This window comes from Perca flavescens, chromosome 5 (genome assembly GCF_004354835.1).
Source record: "Perca flavescens isolate YP-PL-M2 chromosome 5, PFLA_1.0, whole genome shotgun sequence".
Lineage (NCBI taxonomy): Eukaryota > Metazoa > Chordata > Actinopteri > Perciformes > Percidae > Perca > Perca flavescens.
In genome coordinates this window covers 32,751,299-32,770,756 of record NC_041335.1, presented here as the reverse complement: position 1 = coordinate 32,770,756, position 19,458 = coordinate 32,751,299, and the positions used below count along the sequence as shown (strand labels likewise).

At 40.9% G+C, this 19,458-nt stretch overlaps 1 protein-coding gene across 1 annotated transcript in view; it reads left to right on the top strand.

Annotated features, from left to right (window-relative positions):
* LOC114555310 (spermatid perinuclear RNA-binding protein) overlaps positions 1–19,458 on the top strand; it is an 88,325-nt gene that overhangs the window by 39,645 nt on the left and 29,222 nt on the right. The window contains exons 3-6 of the mRNA XM_028577615.1: positions 6,825–7,054; positions 9,223–9,388; positions 13,412–13,556; positions 19,331–19,455. Of these exons, the coding sequence (XP_028433416.1) occupies positions 6,825–7,054; positions 9,223–9,388; positions 13,412–13,556; positions 19,331–19,455 (666 nt within the window). The remainder of the gene's footprint in view (positions 1–6,824; positions 7,055–9,222; positions 9,389–13,411; positions 13,557–19,330; positions 19,456–19,458) is intronic.

Genomic DNA, 19,458 nt, shown 5'->3' with positions numbered 1-19,458 from the left:
ACTATCTGATTTTTGCAGCAATACAATTGAAGTGAGATGAACAAACAGAGAAATGTATCTTTTTAGATGTTGACAAAGTTTTCTTTTGGGGACATAATTTGAAATTGGGAAAGATTTGAAGTTGGAAAAAAGTTAGTTAATTGCAATATATCGCAGAATATTGCAATATGTTTAAAATTGCAATAATATCGTATCGTGACATAAGTATCGTGATGATATCGTATCGTAAGGCCTCTGATGATTCCCACCCCTACTTTTAAAGGGAATGGGAGATGACACCCTGATTGGTTTATTGCATGTTACACCCAAAACACACCTATGATTAATTAAGACACTAAGTACAACCCTACACCTATACATGTGGCCCTGGTGATGGGTCTCTGTAATGGTCCTTTTAACACTGATAGATTCAACAAAAAACTCAGGACCTGCAATTTAGTGTTTGCTTGCTCACTACATCTGAAAATCCACAAAGGTTAGAAGATTTCTGTTATAACTTCTCCTCTTCCAAGGTGCACCGAGAAAGGACAAATCTGAAAATGCAAAACTCCAGCAACACTTGTGATTCAGTTTCAGATTGTGGCCTTCTTTAAGGTTCTCATACAGCACATTGATAAGCCGTTACCAATGGTAACGTTTTTTTTGTTGATGACCCTGATGAATGTCACAAGCTGAAACACATTTGTATAACCGTAAAGTTGTTCTTTATACTCCCAAGTGTTGATGGAGTTTCAGGTCAGTCAGATTTGTTGGATGTTATGTCAGAATAACAAAATGGTGGTTGTGTCAGATTGTTGGAAAGCTTGGGTTTGACAAGTAAGTACAATTTAAAACAAAAAAATTTAAAAAACTAGATGCAACCCATCTAAAAGACCTCCAGTTGTAGGGACATCTCCACATTAGGAGTGGAAAATGGGATAACACTAATAAAAACTTGACTTTGACTTTTAGCATGACTTTTAGACAAAGATGCATGTCCTCAGCTGTTAGCTCGGTCTTCCTTGTGTCTGGTTCAGACTACACAGTATTTTTGTCTGTTGAGATGGTCACTGTGTCAGATATGGCGATCACAATCATACATGGGTGGCAGTAGCTCAGTCTGTAGGGGGTTGGGTTGGGAACTGGAGGGTCGGTTCAAGTCCCTGTACGGACCAAAATACAGTGTGTGGACTGGTAGCTAGAGAGGTTCCAGTTCACCTCCTGGGCACTGCCAAGGTGCTCTTATGCAAGGCACCGGCTCTGTGCTCCTAATGGTCAAAGTCTCTGAAACACGTCGGGGTATTTGTCATAATTTTTTTTTTTTTGTTGGGAGGTCCTGAGGTGTCCCAGATGTGGCGTTGGTTGTCATCCACTACGATACACTACACGGTACATAGTTGATTAGTTGTCAACCATGAAATTAATCGCCGACGATTTTGATAATCGATTTATCGTTTTGAGTATTGTTTTAGAAACGAAAAGTCATAATTCTCTGATTCCAGCTTCTTACATGTGAATTATATTTCTGGTTTCTTTACTCCTCTATGACAGTAAAGTTGTGCACAAAACAAGACATTTGAGGAAGTCATCTTGGGCTTTAGGACACACTGATTGACATTTTTCACCATTTTTGGACATTTTGTCAACCGAACAAACAACTAATCGAGAAAATAATCAACAGATTAGACAAAGACAAATGTAATCATTAGTTGCAGCCCTACTACACGGGATAAATCAATCAATCAATTGTCCCTACTATTGGGCTGTGTAGTCTCAACCATTAGTGGTCCTGCTTTTACTTACTTTATATCCCATATTTATGCCCTCTAGAGATGTTGCCAAAGATAAATGTAAGATTTCTGGAGAAAAAAATTTAGGTTGAGAGCTTTTGGATGATCGTCTTCTGAGGCTGTTACCATAGTATCGTCAGAACACTTTGTAAAGTAAACCCATGGACAGAGCTTCCAGAGGATGTAATGCAGGCTGCTTTAGGTAACCCTTTTAAAAATGGACAAATTAGATAAATAGAGATAAATTCTTTTCATTCAACAAAGGATATTTTGTAGAATTTTAAAACTGATTTGTGCAATTATTATTGTGACCTTAAACATGTATATTGTGGTATATTTGTTGTATGGATTTTTTTGTTGGTTGTAGTTAAAGGGTCGGGTGTGGAGGTTTGAAATTCCATACCAGAACATTTTCATTACAAAACTCAGTTGAAACAATTTGTCTTCAATAGAAAAAGTATGCTTGATCTTTTCTTGTAGACTTTAAGTAATTAAATGGCATCCTTTCCTATATGTTCCTGTATATATCATGATGCATTTACAGGCACACGGATGGAGATAAATATATATTTTATTTTTACAAAACTGTATGAAGAAAATAATCCTTGCATAATGTCTTTTTGAAGTCTGTGCTGGTTTTCTGTTGCCTTCACAGATGCTCAGTACCCTTCATATATATATATATATATATATATATATATATATATATATATACTGTAAACCAAGCTGCTATACGTCAGCTGTCATCCTCCTGAGAGAAAAGAAAATGTGATAGGAATTATTTCTGATGTGTGTGTCAGATTGAAGTAAATGGCATCCGACGACAAACCCTGCAATGCAATTAATTAAAGTAGTGAATGTCATTATCCTGTAATTGCGGCGCGAGCCTGAACACCCAGCTGTCTCGTACGTAACAAATAAAAGGAATGATTTTGATGCCGGGCCGGGATCCAGAATCAGTGTTGAGGCTGTAAAAGTCTTAATCTTTCATTTAGATCTTGTTAATGTGTGTGTGTGTGTGTGTGTGTGTGTGTGTGTGTGTGTGTGTGTGTGTGTGTGTGTGCGTGTTATGGTTGTTGACGCTGCCCACACTTGCCACTACACCGCTTCCAACGCCCCTGGCAGTTCAACGAGAGATTAGCTAGGTCGTGATGAATGACCCTCGCAACTCCAGCACAAGCCCCCGAGAGCCGTGGCCATGAATTATTAAAGCAGCATCATAAATAACTCACCGTAATGAGGGTGTGCTTACACGCTGCAGGGGCAGAGAGGGAAAAGGGGGAAAAAAGAGAGGATAGGAGTTGAAGAGGACGGGATGATTGAGAGAGGTAGCAGTTTGACCCTGGACTGAAAGCCTGGTGTGATGCTCGGTCAGCGGGCGGACGCACTCGGGCTTGTAAAAAGAAGCAGCAAGCTAATTTTGCACATCAGCCCCCCCTCCGCCCCCCCCCTCTTCTCACAGAGATGGGCTCTATCCCTCTAAGTACATGTCATAAATGTTAATGTTAAGTAACGGCGGCTGTATCTAGGCCACGCAGAGATTGGCAGCAGTACCGGTCGCTTCAGGTGTTGCTGTCATCGTGCAGACTGCGAGGAGCCTCTCTGACACCGAAAACGAGTATCGGAGGAGGAAGTTGAGGGAAAACGACACCAACGCCAGGCGTTGAATTAAAAACTGTGTGTTCAAGTTCACAGACTTTTATTTTCCTCTGGATTTGTTCTGGATTTCGTCCCAGTGCCAGCATTGCTTTGGTGAATCATGATGATGATGCTAATCCTTCTTTCAACCATCAAACCACTTTTCTCATTGTTCAGTATGGATGGCCTTTAAAACAGCTGAGTGAGCTGCTTTATAGCAGATAAAAGGCAGCTGAATGTAAATGAAATATCATTTGACAGTTATACATCAGGCAAGGAGGAAATTGGCAATCACACTACCTATATGGCCAAAAGTATGTGGAAACCTGAAGATATCACCCACATGTGATTGTTAAAACATGTCAGGTTTTTCACCACATTTTATAACCGAGCTCCAGGGATTGTCTCCCCATTCAGCCACAAGAGCGTTAGTGAGGTCAAACACTGTTAGGGGATCAGGTCTTGCCTACAGTCGGCGTTCCAGTTCATCCCAAAGGTGTTGGATGGGGTCGAGGTTGAGAGAAGAAGACGGTTGTTGGGTTGTTTGCTTGAGTTGCGAGGAAAACCCAACTCTCAATAAAATCTGATCCTAGTAAAGCAGGTAGGCTGCATTTTTAGGTGGTAAGCGCCAATAAATCTATAACCAAGAATGTTTATCTAACTAACTTTGATGTTTGATATTATAGAGAAATAATATACTTGACAGATGGGTGTATTGAGATGAAAAACATCAGGCTCTTTTAACTTATTAAGTCAGTACATGCTCACTGACAACAGTCAACAACGTTCCCTCTGACGTGCATGCTGATTAATGATCTTGATGAGGCAGATGGACCATCTCAAAGGTCACCAGTTGCAAAGGCCACAGGTTTAAATCCTGTAGAAGTCCATTGAGGTCCATCAGCGGACATGTTTCCTCTCTGAACGTCTTTGAGCTTCACTCTGAACTGGGGCTGCACAATATATCCTTTTTTTTTTTTTTATCTTTACTGCGATATCAACTGGCGCGATACACACATCGCGAAAGGCTGTGACATACCGCGAAAGACACTCAGAGATTTTTTATGTTAGTTGAAAGAAAATATCTGCACTATAAATGTAACTGTTGTTCTTTTTTTAGTGGTGCCTTTTATTTTCAATTCAATGTTCAATTTGATCAATAAAAGCTGTTGGAAAGTATTTCCTTTCATTTGTTTTAAATTCAACAAGAAATGTAAAACTGAGTCCACTTGAATATCTGTTTATTTATCGCAAGTAATATCATCATCGTGATATTCAACAACGGTATCACATATTTTCCTCATATTGTGCAGCCCTAATTAAAGTAGTTATTGTAGTCATTCCTTCTGTCCATACTGGCTGTGTAGAGATCCTTTCTTAGTTCGAATACAAAGGGAGAGACGGGGACAGAATCCACAGTCCCCTCTGTGCAAAACTGCATTGAAAAAATAAATAATTTTAGAAGGAACCCATTTGGGTTGACTGCTGAAGCCTCATAAGCCTGAAAGTACCGTATTGGTCCGAATATAAGAAAGTTTTTTTTTTTTTTTTTTTCCTAGAAAACAAAGAAAAGAAAAAGTGGGGTCGTCTTATATTTGGGGTCTAGACCTTCAGCTGTTCAAGTCGCAGAGGCTGGTTTTAGAACGTAAGGGACATCACCTGTTTCAACGGCCAATAGAGAAGTCAGCTGGTAAAGTCAGCTATAAACTATAGAAATGAAATGATCCATAATCAATTTTATTTTTATGTTACAAACAGCTGGTCGAAATGTCAGAGTTTTAGATGGAGCCTCAACGACCGCCCGACAGCACGGTAACGTTATATGGTGGAGAGAGATAGAGAGAGACTGGAGAGAGGGAGCGCCAAAGCCATGAATCCGAGAAATAAAACGTGTTTTCGCCGATTCATAACTAGATGTGTAACTGTAGCAAGCATCTCACTATCACTAACGTTATTCACATTCATACTTAGACTAGTGCTGTCAGTTTTAACGACCATTTTAACGGCGTCAATTTTTTTTTTATCGCAAGATTAACGTTCTTTTTGGCCTAGCAAACTTTGTAGTTTTTTTCACATGCTGTTGCAACAACTAGTAACGTTAGAAAAACTACAACACCACACCGGATCTAGCAAGACCGGAAACTAAACAACAGGCACGCCGCACACACTTGTTTGGGCTTGCGAGCCGGCCAAAGAGTAGTAGGCTAACGTTACGTTTTGAGTGGATGGCGAGCGCGAGACGTAGGAAGATTCTGAATGGTAAGTTTACTTTTAAAAGTTTCCAAATGGTTCCATTGACAAGACTAAAGTGATCTGTGTGTTTTGTCGTTGTGAACTGAGCTGTCATCGCAGCGCGTCCAGTCTGAAATACCACTTGATGGCCGAGCACACAGCTGATGCCAATTCTCCGCCCCCTCGTCAAAGCCAGGCGACAATGGATGACTTCAGACAGAAGTACACGGATGTTAGTGTGAAATTGAACACTACATTATATGCCAATGTTGTTTTCAATAAAAAAACCTTTGCACAAAGCAAGCCGATCCACTTTTTCATGTTGATAAGAGCATTAAAATGAGAAAAAATATTGGGACAAAAATAAATCAAGGGACATTTAGAATAGATAAAAATGTGCGATTAATTGCGAGTTAACTATGACATTAATGCGATTAATCACGATTAAATATTTTAATCGTTTGACAGCACTAACTGATATATCCACCTACAAAAAAGCCTAAAAGTACAGCAAGATGTTGTCATGGAGATGATACACCGTCTAAAAATACAAACAGCCAGAGAACATCTTACCGTGGTCCTCAAAGCGGCCGCTTCCAAGAGATTGACCGGACAGTGTGTGATTACATGACAGAAAAACGTAATGATGGGATGCCCATTACCAGAGCAGTCATTCAGCTGAAGGCCTTGGAAATATTATATATGTGACACTTTCATCTAAAAAGATCTTGAAAATATTTTATTTAAAAGATGTTAAAAACAACAGCTTACCTTGTTATTCAATGTGTTTTATTATTTAGAATTATTTTCAAATAAAATTATTTTATTTATAAAAACAAAATTTGGTCTTCAAAATGTATTTTTCCAAAAATGAGTCTTGAAGGGCGGGTGGGGGGTCGTATTATAATCAGGATCGTCTTATATTCGGACCAATACGGTAACTAGTTTACAGTGTTTTTACACTACACTTTAATATCGGTTTATTTATCACAACTCAAATATCGTTATTGTGATATTCAACAACGTTATCCCATATTTTCCTCATATTGTGCATCCCTAGCCCTTCTCTGAACCTCCACCTGCTCACTCTGTGTGATTCATACTGCACAATGAACATCAGCTCCAATGAAAACGTGCCTGAAATAAGAAATGATAATGTCTCTCTTTCCCCTCGTCTGAACCCAGAGGTCGTTCCGATCGTTTGCAAACGACGACCGCCATGTCATGGCCAAGCACGCCAGCATCTATCCTGCGCCGGAGGAGCTGGAGGCGGTCCAGATGCTGGTGTCCACCGTGGAGGGAGCCCTCAAGAAAGTCTCTGATTGGATGGATGGCCTCAACACATCCTCAGGGAAGACCTCCACTGATACCGGGGCTGGGGACATTAAGGCGGAGGAAGACGCTGCTGAGACGAAGTATGTCCCGCTGAATGTGCTCTTATTTTACGGTTGTTTCAGTGTGACCCAATTACCGTTCATACGGCCCCCGAGAACGTCTCTGCTTTGATTATAGTGCTATATTTTCTTCTTACAGTTCAGTTCTGCATTGGACTGCTAAGTGGGCGTGTTCTCAGAGCGTAAAATGAAGGGAATTTATTGCTCCTTCCTGTTTTATTTTTGTATATTCAGCTGTTTCTGCAGCACAGTGCCAGATCACTCCCCTCTATAAAACTGTGTTCTGCTGTATATCTTCATCGGGAGGGGAACGTGATGATGGGATGATTAAACAAGCTCGACAAACAGTCATAAATTCTCAACATTTGCCTCTTGGCCTAAACATGCACACAGAGGTTCTGTATTAAACAAAGCATCTCGGTGGAGATACAGCTGGAAGCTGATTCATACAAATAAGTCACATCCAGGACAGAAAAAAGAAAAATATTTTGTATTGTTGATACGTAGGAGTAGGTCAAGGCAGCGATGTTATTACAAAGATTAATGTCCAGAAAACAAAAAGCAAATGTTTCCTTCAACTCCAGCCACAGCTTCAGCATCCGTTTAGCTGTGATTGGCCACATCAGACAAGTCCTCGGATACTTTAGTTAAGTAAAAATAGTAACCCCAACGTGTGAAATTACCCAAACTTTACTCAAGCAGAAGTCCAGAAATATTGATAAAATGTTCTAAAGTAAAAGTACTCATTGTGCCATGATATAATCTTCCGTTTATCTAATTATCGGCTCATTATTATTGATGTATTAACTTGTTGGAGGCATTTTACAGTTGCATCTGGTCAAGCTACAGTAATTCTTCTAGTTTATAAATATGAGCATGTTAATTTATAACAACTCATATGGTTTGCATGCAATATCTTGGGAGGGATACTTCTTGGTATTCACATATAAGTTTCTGGCGGCAGCAAAACCTGACATGACTACTGCTGATGCATATAATAAGCTTCAGCTGAACTTTCAGAATGTCTTACAGCGGGGGCGCCTGGTTAGTTCGCCTGGTTAGTTCGCCTGGTTAGTTCGCCTGGTTAGTTCGCCTGGTTAGTTCGCCTGGTTAGTTCACCTGTTTAGTTCGCCTGGTTAGTTCGCCTGGTTAGTTCGCCTGGTTGGTTCGCCTGGTTAGTTCGCCTGGTTAGTTCGCCTGGTTAGTTCACCTGGTTAGTTCACCTGGTTAGTTCGCCTGGTTAGTTCACCTGTTAGAGCGGGCGCCCACATATAGGTGTCAGTGTTTCCTCTATGTTGATTTGACCGTGCCCCCCCCACGGCAACATTTCTGCCCCCCACGGTATCAGAAATAGGGCTGTGTTGTTAGAGTGCATGTCGGAGAATAGTGCGGTCACTCGGCAGAAAAGGGGGGGGGGTGTTTGGACCTGCCCCCACTGCTGGGTTTACTCCACGATGCAGCGGCCGCAGTTTCGACTCCAACCTGCGGCCTTTTGCTGCATGTCGTTCCCCTTCTCTCTTCCCTTTCAAGTCTAAGCTGTCCTATCCAAATAAAGGCCTAAAATTCCCACAAAATAATCTTAAAAAAAACTCTTACAGCGCATAGGAATGCATTCATGGCCACTATGGAGAGAAGACATTATTCCACAAACCAACATTTTTTTTTCATTGTTCATGTGGATTGTGAATCTTGTATCAAGACTTGGAATGTGAACTTGTCCTTTTAATGGTTACAATAACTTTGTAAATGTGTATTTATTTGTACATTTAAAAATACAATCGGCTCGCAGCCACAGAGAGCGGAGGCTCTCCGGCTGTATTTGTGTGTTGTGAGCTGTCACTATGTCTGTTAGGAGATAAGATCAGATAGACTTTGACATTGATCCCACGATGGAGAATTTCACTTGTCACAGCAGCTCAATTCAGCACAACAAATAACAAAAATACACAAAGAATAAAATAGGAAATAGAAAAAATAAGAAGAGAGTAATAACGGTTATATAAACACTTTTATTTACAGGTGGGGAGTATATATATACATATGAATATGAAATGGCAAATTGCACAGGACACCGTTAGATGTACAGAGTAATAAATAAATAAAGACAAATAGTTCAGAATATTTTTAAGTGTTTGCTCATGTTATTGTGTTAGAGAATCTGATGCCGGCTGTCATCCCTCTGCCCTCAGGCCGGATGGCACGCCGGCGCTGTGCGGGGTGACACGTGTCGGCCTGGTGGCCAAAGGCCTGCTGATCAAAGGGGACATGGACCTGGAGCTGGTGCTGATGTGCAGGGAGAAGCCCACCAAACTGCTGCTGTACACCATCAGCGCCAACCTCCCCCTGCAGATCCAGGTACGCTCTGCCACACCTCCAGCTCTGCTCTGCAGTGTTTGGCACATCCACAATGAGCCATGAAGCAACCTTGGGGTGGGGGAGGCCTTTAAAATGGCATCTTTGGGATCCGAGGTTCAGTGGAAACGCTCGTCCACAGAGAACAGCCAGAAGGTTCTTTTATGTGTGATAAAAGTACAAGAGTTTGAGTGGTGACATTGGAGAAGAGACATGCTGACAGCCTGGCATGAAGCAGGACATAATAATATTAATAATACAAATAGTACATGTAGACAGTATAGATAGTATATTATGTTTAATAGTGATACTTTGGTGTATTTTTTTGATCAGTGATGGGTGATATGGGAGACAAATTATCCTGTGAGATGCTGTTGAAAGCTCTGAGATTATATTGTCACACAGGTTGTCACTACATATTTAAACATTTTATTGATACATGTCCCTGTACGTTTGCATTCTCTGTAAAATATATATTTGATTCAGAACTATATAAATTCCAACAGATATGCACAGGATGACAAGGCATCATACAAACGTACGTATGTTTAGACAGAAATGGTAATAAAGAAAGGTTTAATAGAACCACTTATAATACAACCTAAGATGCATAGAAATCAGAATAAACATGTTAATTACAAAGTATAAATATTCTTCAGTTAAAATAGATTCAAAGCATTTAGTGCATTTAGTGACTTACACTATTAATATATGTGAACACACTGGCTCATACTAGCTGAATGACATGACATGGACTACAGTCACAAAATGATCTACTCATCCAAGTGAAATGTTCTAAAAGTTCTCAAACTGTTCGCTTCGGGAAACAACAACAACCTTGGAGCTAGCAAGCTACACGCTGAAAATGTATTTTCATTTTTTCTTCTTGCAGTGATAGAGGGCAGTACAAAAGAGATGAGTACAGCAGAAAGTACAATGCAAACAGCATTAACAATGACCCTACAGCATCCCGGATCTTAGCGCCAATCAAGACGATTGTGATTGGTTTAAAGAAATGCAAACAGCCCAGAGTGTTTTTTTCTCCTATCCTGGAATGTATCTGTCTCTATCTACCTTACTACACAGGGCTGTGGAGATAGGTCTGGCAATGTGAGAATACCTTAAAGGTATTGAGTATTGGCACTCAGCCCTAATAAATATATTGTTATATTAATTTTTCAACCCACCTTAATTAAAAAAAAATAATTCAATAAAGGTACAATACTCCTTAAAAGTCATGATTGTACCCTATAATCCAGAGTCATTTGTGTGACCGCAGAACAAGTTTAAACAGCACAAACCAGCAGAGAAGAGTTTAAGCCTGAATGGAGGAAAACATTCTCGTGTCCACAGAATAATTATAGTAATAGTAGTACAAAGACGTTTGTGGGAGAAAGCGTTTTTTATTCTGAAGCCAGATGAAAGGATTATTTTTAGTCGGTAGGAGAAGAGATACAGACAAGCTGGTTTGAAGTGGATATGATATGAAAAGGAAGTGGCCTGTGCTGCTGAGACTTGATTTATCTCTGACATTCTGTCTCCTTGAGATGTCTAAAGCCCGGACTGCAGTATAATCTTCACAGCCTAACCTCTGACCGCTCGGAGCTCGCTCTTTACAACACGGGCTTGTTATTTCAATTGGATGTTATGCCTCCCGGCAACCCCGAGCGCATTGTGGGTTTTTTAACACCCTAAAAGTTGTATAAATAATGTTAGCGAAATATTTCTACCTTGTAAATGAGTATCCACAGAGCCCCACCCCCCTTTCTAAGCATCTGCTAGCTAACAAAGCAGTGTCGATGTACACAGAGCCTAAACGTGCTGCCTGTGCTCCCATCTCAGTTAATTGCCTGCCATATCTGCCGCGCGTACTTCATCATCAATGGAGGAAACCATTTGAAGCTCTCATTTCCTGGTTCAAGCTGGGAGGGGATTGACAGGCAGAGTGGTGATGGATGGGGGTGGGGGGGGGGTCATTTCTCGCAGTAAAGAGAGAAAGAGAGAAAGAGAGAGAGAGAGAGAGAGAGAGAGAATGCACTGAAAACATGCCACTAAAGGCAATGTGAATCGTGAGGAAAAACCAGATAGTGTGGCGTGCTGGGGATTGGCAGACAATAACAACAAGGGCAGAAACTCTGAATGAAATGTGGAAGGAAGCTGCACGTAAACACAGTTTGTGCCTTTTACTGCTTTCATACAGGTCGTAGGCCTGTTTGCTATTGGCAAAAAAATAAGTACTTTTATGTCAAATCATGTTTGTGTTTTTACTTTAGTTCTCTCAGCAATTAAATATTGTATTGCACAAATACTGTCAATTCTCAAAAAAAGCAAATGGGGTTTGATTTCATGAAAATCAATCTGGATTATAATGTATCCCCTCAATGAACCCAGCTCTTTCTGTGTACGTTTCAAATTGAAATCCCACCCTTGAAGTGGAAGTCTTTTATCATGAAATATCTGTGCAGGAAGTGTTGCGTTTCTTTGAAAACGGCAAACAAAAAAACCCGGCAGAAGTGGAAGATTGTAAACAAAGACTAATGAATGACTGAAAAGATACTGATGGAGTTGGTACATTATCCTGAGTTTATCAAGACAACAGCAAACAACATAAACAGCAAATTAGGGCTGCAACTAACGATTATTTTCATAGTCGATTAATCTGTTGATTATTTTCTCAATTAATCGATTAGTTGTTTGGTCTATAGAATGTCAGAAAATGGTGAAAAATGTGGATCAGTGTTTCCCAAAAACCCAAGATGACGTCCTCAAAAGTCTTGTTTTGTCCTCAACTCAAAGATATTGAGTTTACTGTCACAGAGGAGAGAAGAAACTAGAACATATTCACATTTAACAAGCTGACCGCACAGAATTTTTACTTTTGTCTTAAAAAAATTACTCAAACTGACTAATCGATTATCAAAATAGTTGGCGATTAATTGATTAGTTGACAACTAATCAATTAATCGATTAATCGTTGCAGCTCTACAGCAAATTAACAGTAACATATACTTTCTTAAACAAGGAACATTAAGCATAAAAGCCTGTTTCTAAAGAAACAAAAGTTGAAGATATAAGGAGGCAGGCTACTGGTCTGATGAATCATTTGGTTGAACAAGGTTTAGTTTTTAAACCTGTTTTGCTCCACAGCGGTAAATTATTTCTTAGACGGATCTGACCTGAGAAGAATCTCCCTAACATGTAAAATCGGCTTATTCACTGAGCTTTATGGTTTATTCATGAATTTATTTTTAGCATTAGACAATATTTAGTTGAGAGATTTCTTACAGTGATCTTAATTAATAAACAAAATGTGCATTTAATTCATTTCTCTGCATGTTTTACATCAGACCAACATGTTCATCTGCATTGCATATCTAGAAGGGGTTTAAAGCTTTAGTGCGCAACTTTTTGATATTAATGAACGTCCGTTATATTCAAGCCATTTCAAAATGAGTTGCAACAAAGCTAATTAAGACTCTCAGCTCCACACAACTCTCTTTGTATTTCTCAGTACGACTATGTTCAGAAGATTGTGGCGTCCGGTGACTTTCCCGCGCAGAAACTCGAGTGAAGATAATTACCGCTTCTGAAGAGTCCGTCATGTTTTTTTAATCCTCTGTGGCCTCCATAGACTATGTTAACAGTCTATGGAGGCTGCTAGCAGCTGCGTGGAGGAGGGGTGGGGGCGCGTGCGCGATCACGTAAGGCTTGTATCCTGTGGACACGCCGGCCGACAGTGTTTTTATCATTACTTAGAATTCTTCATGGGGAGACAGAAAGTACGCACTTTAGCTTTAAATAAGTGTGTTTCATATGAAGGCCTTTTTTCTTTTCTTTTTTTAAGGTAAATAAAGTATATTTATGTCAATATATTTAAGAAGTAATTTACTTGTAGGCCAGTGATTCTACACAGCTTTTTCCTGAACAAAGTAGAACAGCAGTTCCTCGTTCTTAACAAACAGCTGGAGTCAATGTTGCGACTGTGATATTCAATATTTAATTAAAACGTGCAGCCCTGTGTTGCAGACGATGACTGAGGACAAATACGAGGTGCAGTCGTGCGCGCCCGACGCAGCCATCCGGGTCTGCAGCACCAAAGACCCCCGACTCACGCTGAAGATCACCCTCTCCTCCTTAACCATGAGGGAGGAACACGGCACCACAGACGAAGGTATTGACTCCTCCTCTCTCCTCCCCCCTAACCCCCCCCCCTTCCTGTGCTTCCTGTTTAGGGGGATGCTTCGCCTGTTTTTTATTTGACCTTTACATGACAACAGAGGGCTGAGAGTGAAGAAAAAGGAGAGAGGGAATGCAAAGGTATAAAAGTACTGTGAAACCGGAGCTTGATATGGGAGAGAGACTGGGGAAAATTGGGAAGGACGATGCACCGAGAGGACTGAAAGCTGAGAGCCAAACGGGGGGAAAAGGGAGAAGGGATGTTATGGATCTGGGTCAAGTGTGGTGGAAATAGCAGATGGCCAGTGAAGGATGATTTCCGCAGGGGAAGTTTTGGGTTGGGATTGGCGAAAAAGGAGACGTCTGTCTCAGGTGTCCTATTGTATATCTGCCTGTATCTGACGAGAAAGGATTTAGCAATCCACAGAAGGGAAGTTGTTCCTTTTTGGCCAGACATGTTAAACAGAGACATAATTTAACAGACGTATTAAAGGAATTAATCCCTGAAGGAAAAGGAGGCGGCTGTTCAAGTAAAGTAGTCCCTCTCACCGACAAGACAATTCATCTGTTGTGATCAGTAGCCGTGAAACATTTTAAAATGATGGGGAAACGTAACGTTTAGCATCAGTGCTTCGACTGTTTGTTTTCTCCCACAAATGGGAATGCAATTAAAATATGAATGCAAGGCGAAATCAGAAGTGGCGAGCTGCCATTACGGAGCAGCGAGTCCCATTGTGGTCCCGCTCCCAGTGGGGGAAAAAGATTGAGTCGAGCCGCCACAAAAGGTAGAAAATGGATTCTGCCAAACAGGAGAGAAGCACAGCTGTTGAGTGCAGAGTCAACAACACAGAGGAAAACATTTTCCCTTCAGGTTCAACATCCTGTCAGCACAAACGAGGACATTGTTTCATCCAAGTTTGTTGTAGAGTGATGGTCCCTCTCCCTCTCCTGTATTCACACAGACAAGAGCAGAGCTGAGAGAGTTTCCTACACAAAGAGAAGAATTTAAATAGGTGATTAAGTTCGGAGCCTTATGGATTTATGAACTCTCTGCTTAGGGGTGGGGTCCAATAGTTTGTTCCATTTTTGGTCCAAAAGTATCTGCATTCGCCAAGCTCAGAAGCTAATAAATCTCTTGTTGAAAATTGTATTTCTTCTCTCACTTTTGTTTTGTAGCAAAGAGAAATGTATTAAACATTCGGGTAGCAAGCTTGTCATTTTTAGCCGTCGCTGAATGTTTCTTTCACCAGCTGAGCTATTATTACAGAAAGAACACTCACTATTGGTGTTTTTGTACTTCGAAAAACATCAACAGAGTGGTGAGTCTTTTCTTTTTAATACTTCTGCCGTGATCCCACGGCAGAAGTTTAAATCTCCCAGTTAATAATTCTTGCTGTCAATAACACCGTCTTTTGTTGCACACCAGATACGGTTATTGACAGGTGTGCAGGGTAAAAAAACAAACACACTTTACTCACTTTTACAACGTTTCAGTTCTCATATCTTCATCAGGATATATCAATATTTATCAAATGGCGTTTTCCCTGGGTTTGTGGTAGACTTGGGTGCACGTATTTGGCGAAAGGGTTTAAGGGGCCCCCCTCAAGAAAATAATAAATTAAATAATATTTATAAATAATAAAATGCAATTTTACATCATTTTGGACCATTATTGTTACCATATATGTGTCTAAAACGTTGGAAAAGCTAGAGCAGACAATAAATAAATAACACTCACTGGGGATCAACTGCAATCATTAGATCTGAGGAAAGTCATTTAGTTAGTTTTAATGCTTAGTTTTGATGATTTTACATTCATTCGGCTGAGATGGTGCCCAAAACTGCTTGGGTGCTGCACCTAAGCCGTATAATGGCAGGGTAAACCCTGTCATATGTGAGAGTTGTGGCTTCAAGGAACCCGTTGAGGAGTATTTGTTGTGGTGAGTAACCGTCTAACTGATTCCCTCTGGCTCTGAGATGTCCTCCTGTAGCTGGCCTCTGCTCACTGACTGTTGGTTTTGTTGCCGTAGCTCCGCAGGTCAGCGTGCTGTGGATTGACACTTCTCTGCGGCCCCGCTGCTGACGAGGCGGTCCCCCCCCCCCCCTGCACCCACCCAGCAGCAGGAACCCCCCGGGTACAAGGGGCTAAATCAACTAAACTAAATCAAACCAACCCACTCACTCTCTGCCTCAGACATGCTCCTGTTACCTCTCCCCCCCCGTGCTTCTCTGTTTTAAGTGCTGGGGCTGACCCCTCTCTGGGGATCAATTTGCATTGGCTCAGAATGACATCCCATAATTTCATGTTGAAAAAGCAGTGTTAATTGAATTAATCTGATGTCCTGGTCACTAATCAAAATTCCCCTAAGCTGATGATGTCAGGGAGAATTTAGCGGGGGTTGTCCGTATCTGTACGTGGTCTTGACCTGTGAGTGATGGTTCCTTCATGGCGTGCCTCTGGGAATCAGCTTCCACAATTTATCTGCAAAAGATGAGCACATTTTTAGTAAATGTGCGAGCAAATTAACACAGATGCAACGAGGGTCTGACGATTCTTTGCCTTCAGCGGGGACAGCTTATTTTTTCACCATAATTGAAACCTAATTTTATATACCTCGCAAATTTATAATAACTCAGATTTGGCTGGGTAGTTAATAATACATTTTCCTGGGGTGTGACAGACTTAGAACTCATATTGTTTTTTGCTTTACCAGAAATTTCCAGTCCGAGCTGGATGGATCGCAAAAAATCAATATGCTATTCTTTATTACATTATTTTACGGAGTCTTGAGTGTGCCACCGGAAGAATCCAGTGTTTAATGACTCCGGCTGCTGCTGTGAATGCTGGGATCTGATTTAATTTGTAGGTGACATTCTGTCTATGCATGTTTTAAATTAAAGAGAATCATCTTTAAGTGAAAGGTAATCAGAAAATGGAAACCAAGTGTCAAAGCAGGGGAGAGATTAATTTACGAGATGGAATGTGATAGGCAGACAATAAATGTAAGTAGGTAATTAATTAGGGCTGAAACAATCATTCAATTTAAGTCGAAAAAGTAGTAATCTACAGCAGTGGTTCCCAACCTTTTTCCTTTGCGCCCCCCCTACTTATGTCTAAGAAAAGCTGAACATTCCTATGAAAGTCCAGTATTGATGATGATATTACCGACCGCCATCTACTGTAGCTACACGCCAGCCTTTGTAGTCTCGATGCGATGACAGCGCACCCTTCCCTTCTTTCTCTAGTTTTGGAGTACCCTCGACTGGGTAGTGGCCCATCAGAATCAGAAATACTTTAATAATCCCAGGGGGAAATTATTTTTGTTACCACTCCAGGTATACAAACAACAAATAAAAACAACATATATTATCAAGACTTTTAACATATATAATAAAAACAAATATACAGTAATAATATATAAAATATGAAATGTACAGTGTTAATGTGTGCATATATATGAAGAAGCCTTGAAGTTTGGTATTTTTCACTATTTTCTGACACTTTATAGGTGATTGATTAATTAAAAGAAATATTGATTTGATATTGTCTATAATGACAAATTGTTATTTACAGTTCTAAAGTATTATTTTTAAAATGTTTTACTACATCAACCTGCACATTACTCGTGGCCTCCATTAAAACTACAGTTGAAAATTAGCTTTCCTTTTCTGGAATTCCATTTTTGAATTCCATTTCAAAATTCAATATTAATGAACTTAAAGTAATAATAATATTTAAATTAAATAATTTAATGAGGCTTTTAATTGGTAAATGTAATGGTATCAATATAATAATATATTAATAAATAAATAAATTAAATGTAACAATTAAAATGTCTATTTTCATTCTCCTGGCACACTTGAGACTCCATAGCTTTAGTTAGAGTTTTTTTAATGGTAATAAAATTACATTTTCATTGTTCATTTTATTGAAAAGTCCAGTGTAGATATGAATGAAAGCACAAGGAAAATGCTTCGTCTTACATTTTCTTATGTAGCATCGGTCCAGTTACCCTGGCAACATTAGTGCCACTGAAGAACCATTTATGTACTTGAAATTTCTTACAACAAAGTATTTTTAAGTGAGAAAAAAAACATGAAAGGGCTTTTTGTCAGTTCTCACATCAATTCCCAATTTCATTAGTTTTGAGGTCTCCAGGTGCACAAAGCAAGCACAGCTGAGAGAATGCACCTATAAGCGCTGGATAGAAAGAAAGATGGAATCATTTCACTCTTCCAGCAACCTTTGACAAATCATGCCAGTCAGAGTGGTATATTATATTACCCAGAAGTCCCAGGGGCAGAACATGAAGGCCTTAAGTCCTTTGTCCTAGAGGAGGAGTGACACGGGACAAACCCTGTGTCTCTCATCGGCTCCTTTGTTTGTCTTCCACCTCTTCCATCTTGTTCAGCTTTCACTGCGGTCTCTACAGCAACAGACTGCTAAACCACACACACCGCTCCTGCGCTCACATTACTGCTGATGTCTCACACGCAGACAGATACATTTGAATACTGCGTGTATCTGGAAATAAAGACTCCACCGTAACCCCCTCTCTAGGAGCGGGAGCATTACTTTAATGCTCTGGGTCAGCATTACTGTCAGTTTCGTAGAAAAATAGCCATGATTTAATCTCCGCTGGCTGTTGCTCATGGGAAGAGATCTTTGAACCATAATGGCACTGATTCCAGAGTGATGGGACATTAATATTTGCCACTTGGCAAGCTGAAGAATAAAGATAATGTTTCTATCTTAGATGTCCTTGATGAGACCGTTGATAGCCTGTGAGCCCTCACTACTGAGCTTTGCAGTGTGGTCTGCAGTCTGTCCACCCCCCACCCCACCCCCCGTTGTCCGTCTGCTTGACTGTGCCACAGTGGGCACCCCTTAGCCCGCTCCCGAGAACAAACAGCCTTCACTTTCTTTCCAGGGTGGCGTTCTCACTCTCAGATGTTTATGTTGTCGTTGTCATCTGCTGTCATTCTTCTTCTGCTGTCGTTCTCCCATGGCTCGGCCTCCAGTCATGGCAGGAGTGCTCCCCACAGGAACCCGGTGTGGAGAGACTGTTTCAGTCAAAACATAAACATCTGACCGACCCCGCAAGAGTGAAAATACTAGCATGGCGCCGAAGAAAACTGCAGAGCAAGCTGCCTTTTGTATTTAATTTTTTGTATTTATTTATTTTTAGAGCAGGATGACTTTTTTTTTCCTCTCTTCAAGTGGAATAGCTGGAAGTGTGTCTGCACTGTTTCCTGCCTTTTCCCAATCTCAGGCATTCCTGAGCCAGTATTTCTCAATCCACCAAATGTCTCTTTTACTGTATTCCAAAGTGTTATCCTAAACATTAATCTGGCTTTTGTTCCCGAGTCGTTGCCATGCTCTCATTTTCGTCCTGCGCCGTAATTGATAACACACTAATCTGGCGTGTTCAATCGCCTCCAGCCACTGATCTGCATCTAGAGTGAGACTCCGGCCGGGCGGCAAGACGCATGCGCTCAAGTCTACTCCGGTTCCTCCTGTCAATGTAATGAAAGAGCCTGCCTTGTGCATGACAAACTCCCCTCTCCCAGAAAAAAAAAATATCCCGGAATCTCTCAAATTCCCCCGCCCTTCCTATAGCTCATTCGGTCAGATCAGTGGGTTTGCCTAATAACTAGCCGTCCAACCCTGCTGCCTGTGTGTCTGTGTGTGCGTGTGGGAAGTCAGCGTGGTCACGCTCAGTCTGTCCTGTCTCATCCCGTCCTGTCTCATCCTGTCCGTCTCTCCAGACGAGGGCCATCAGGACGACAACAAGGAGAGGCAGGAGGACGAGGAGAAGGAGGAGGAGGATGTCCTGGACAGGCAGAAGTGCCAGGCTGCGCTGGCGTCGCTCCGACACGCCAAATGGTTCCAGGTG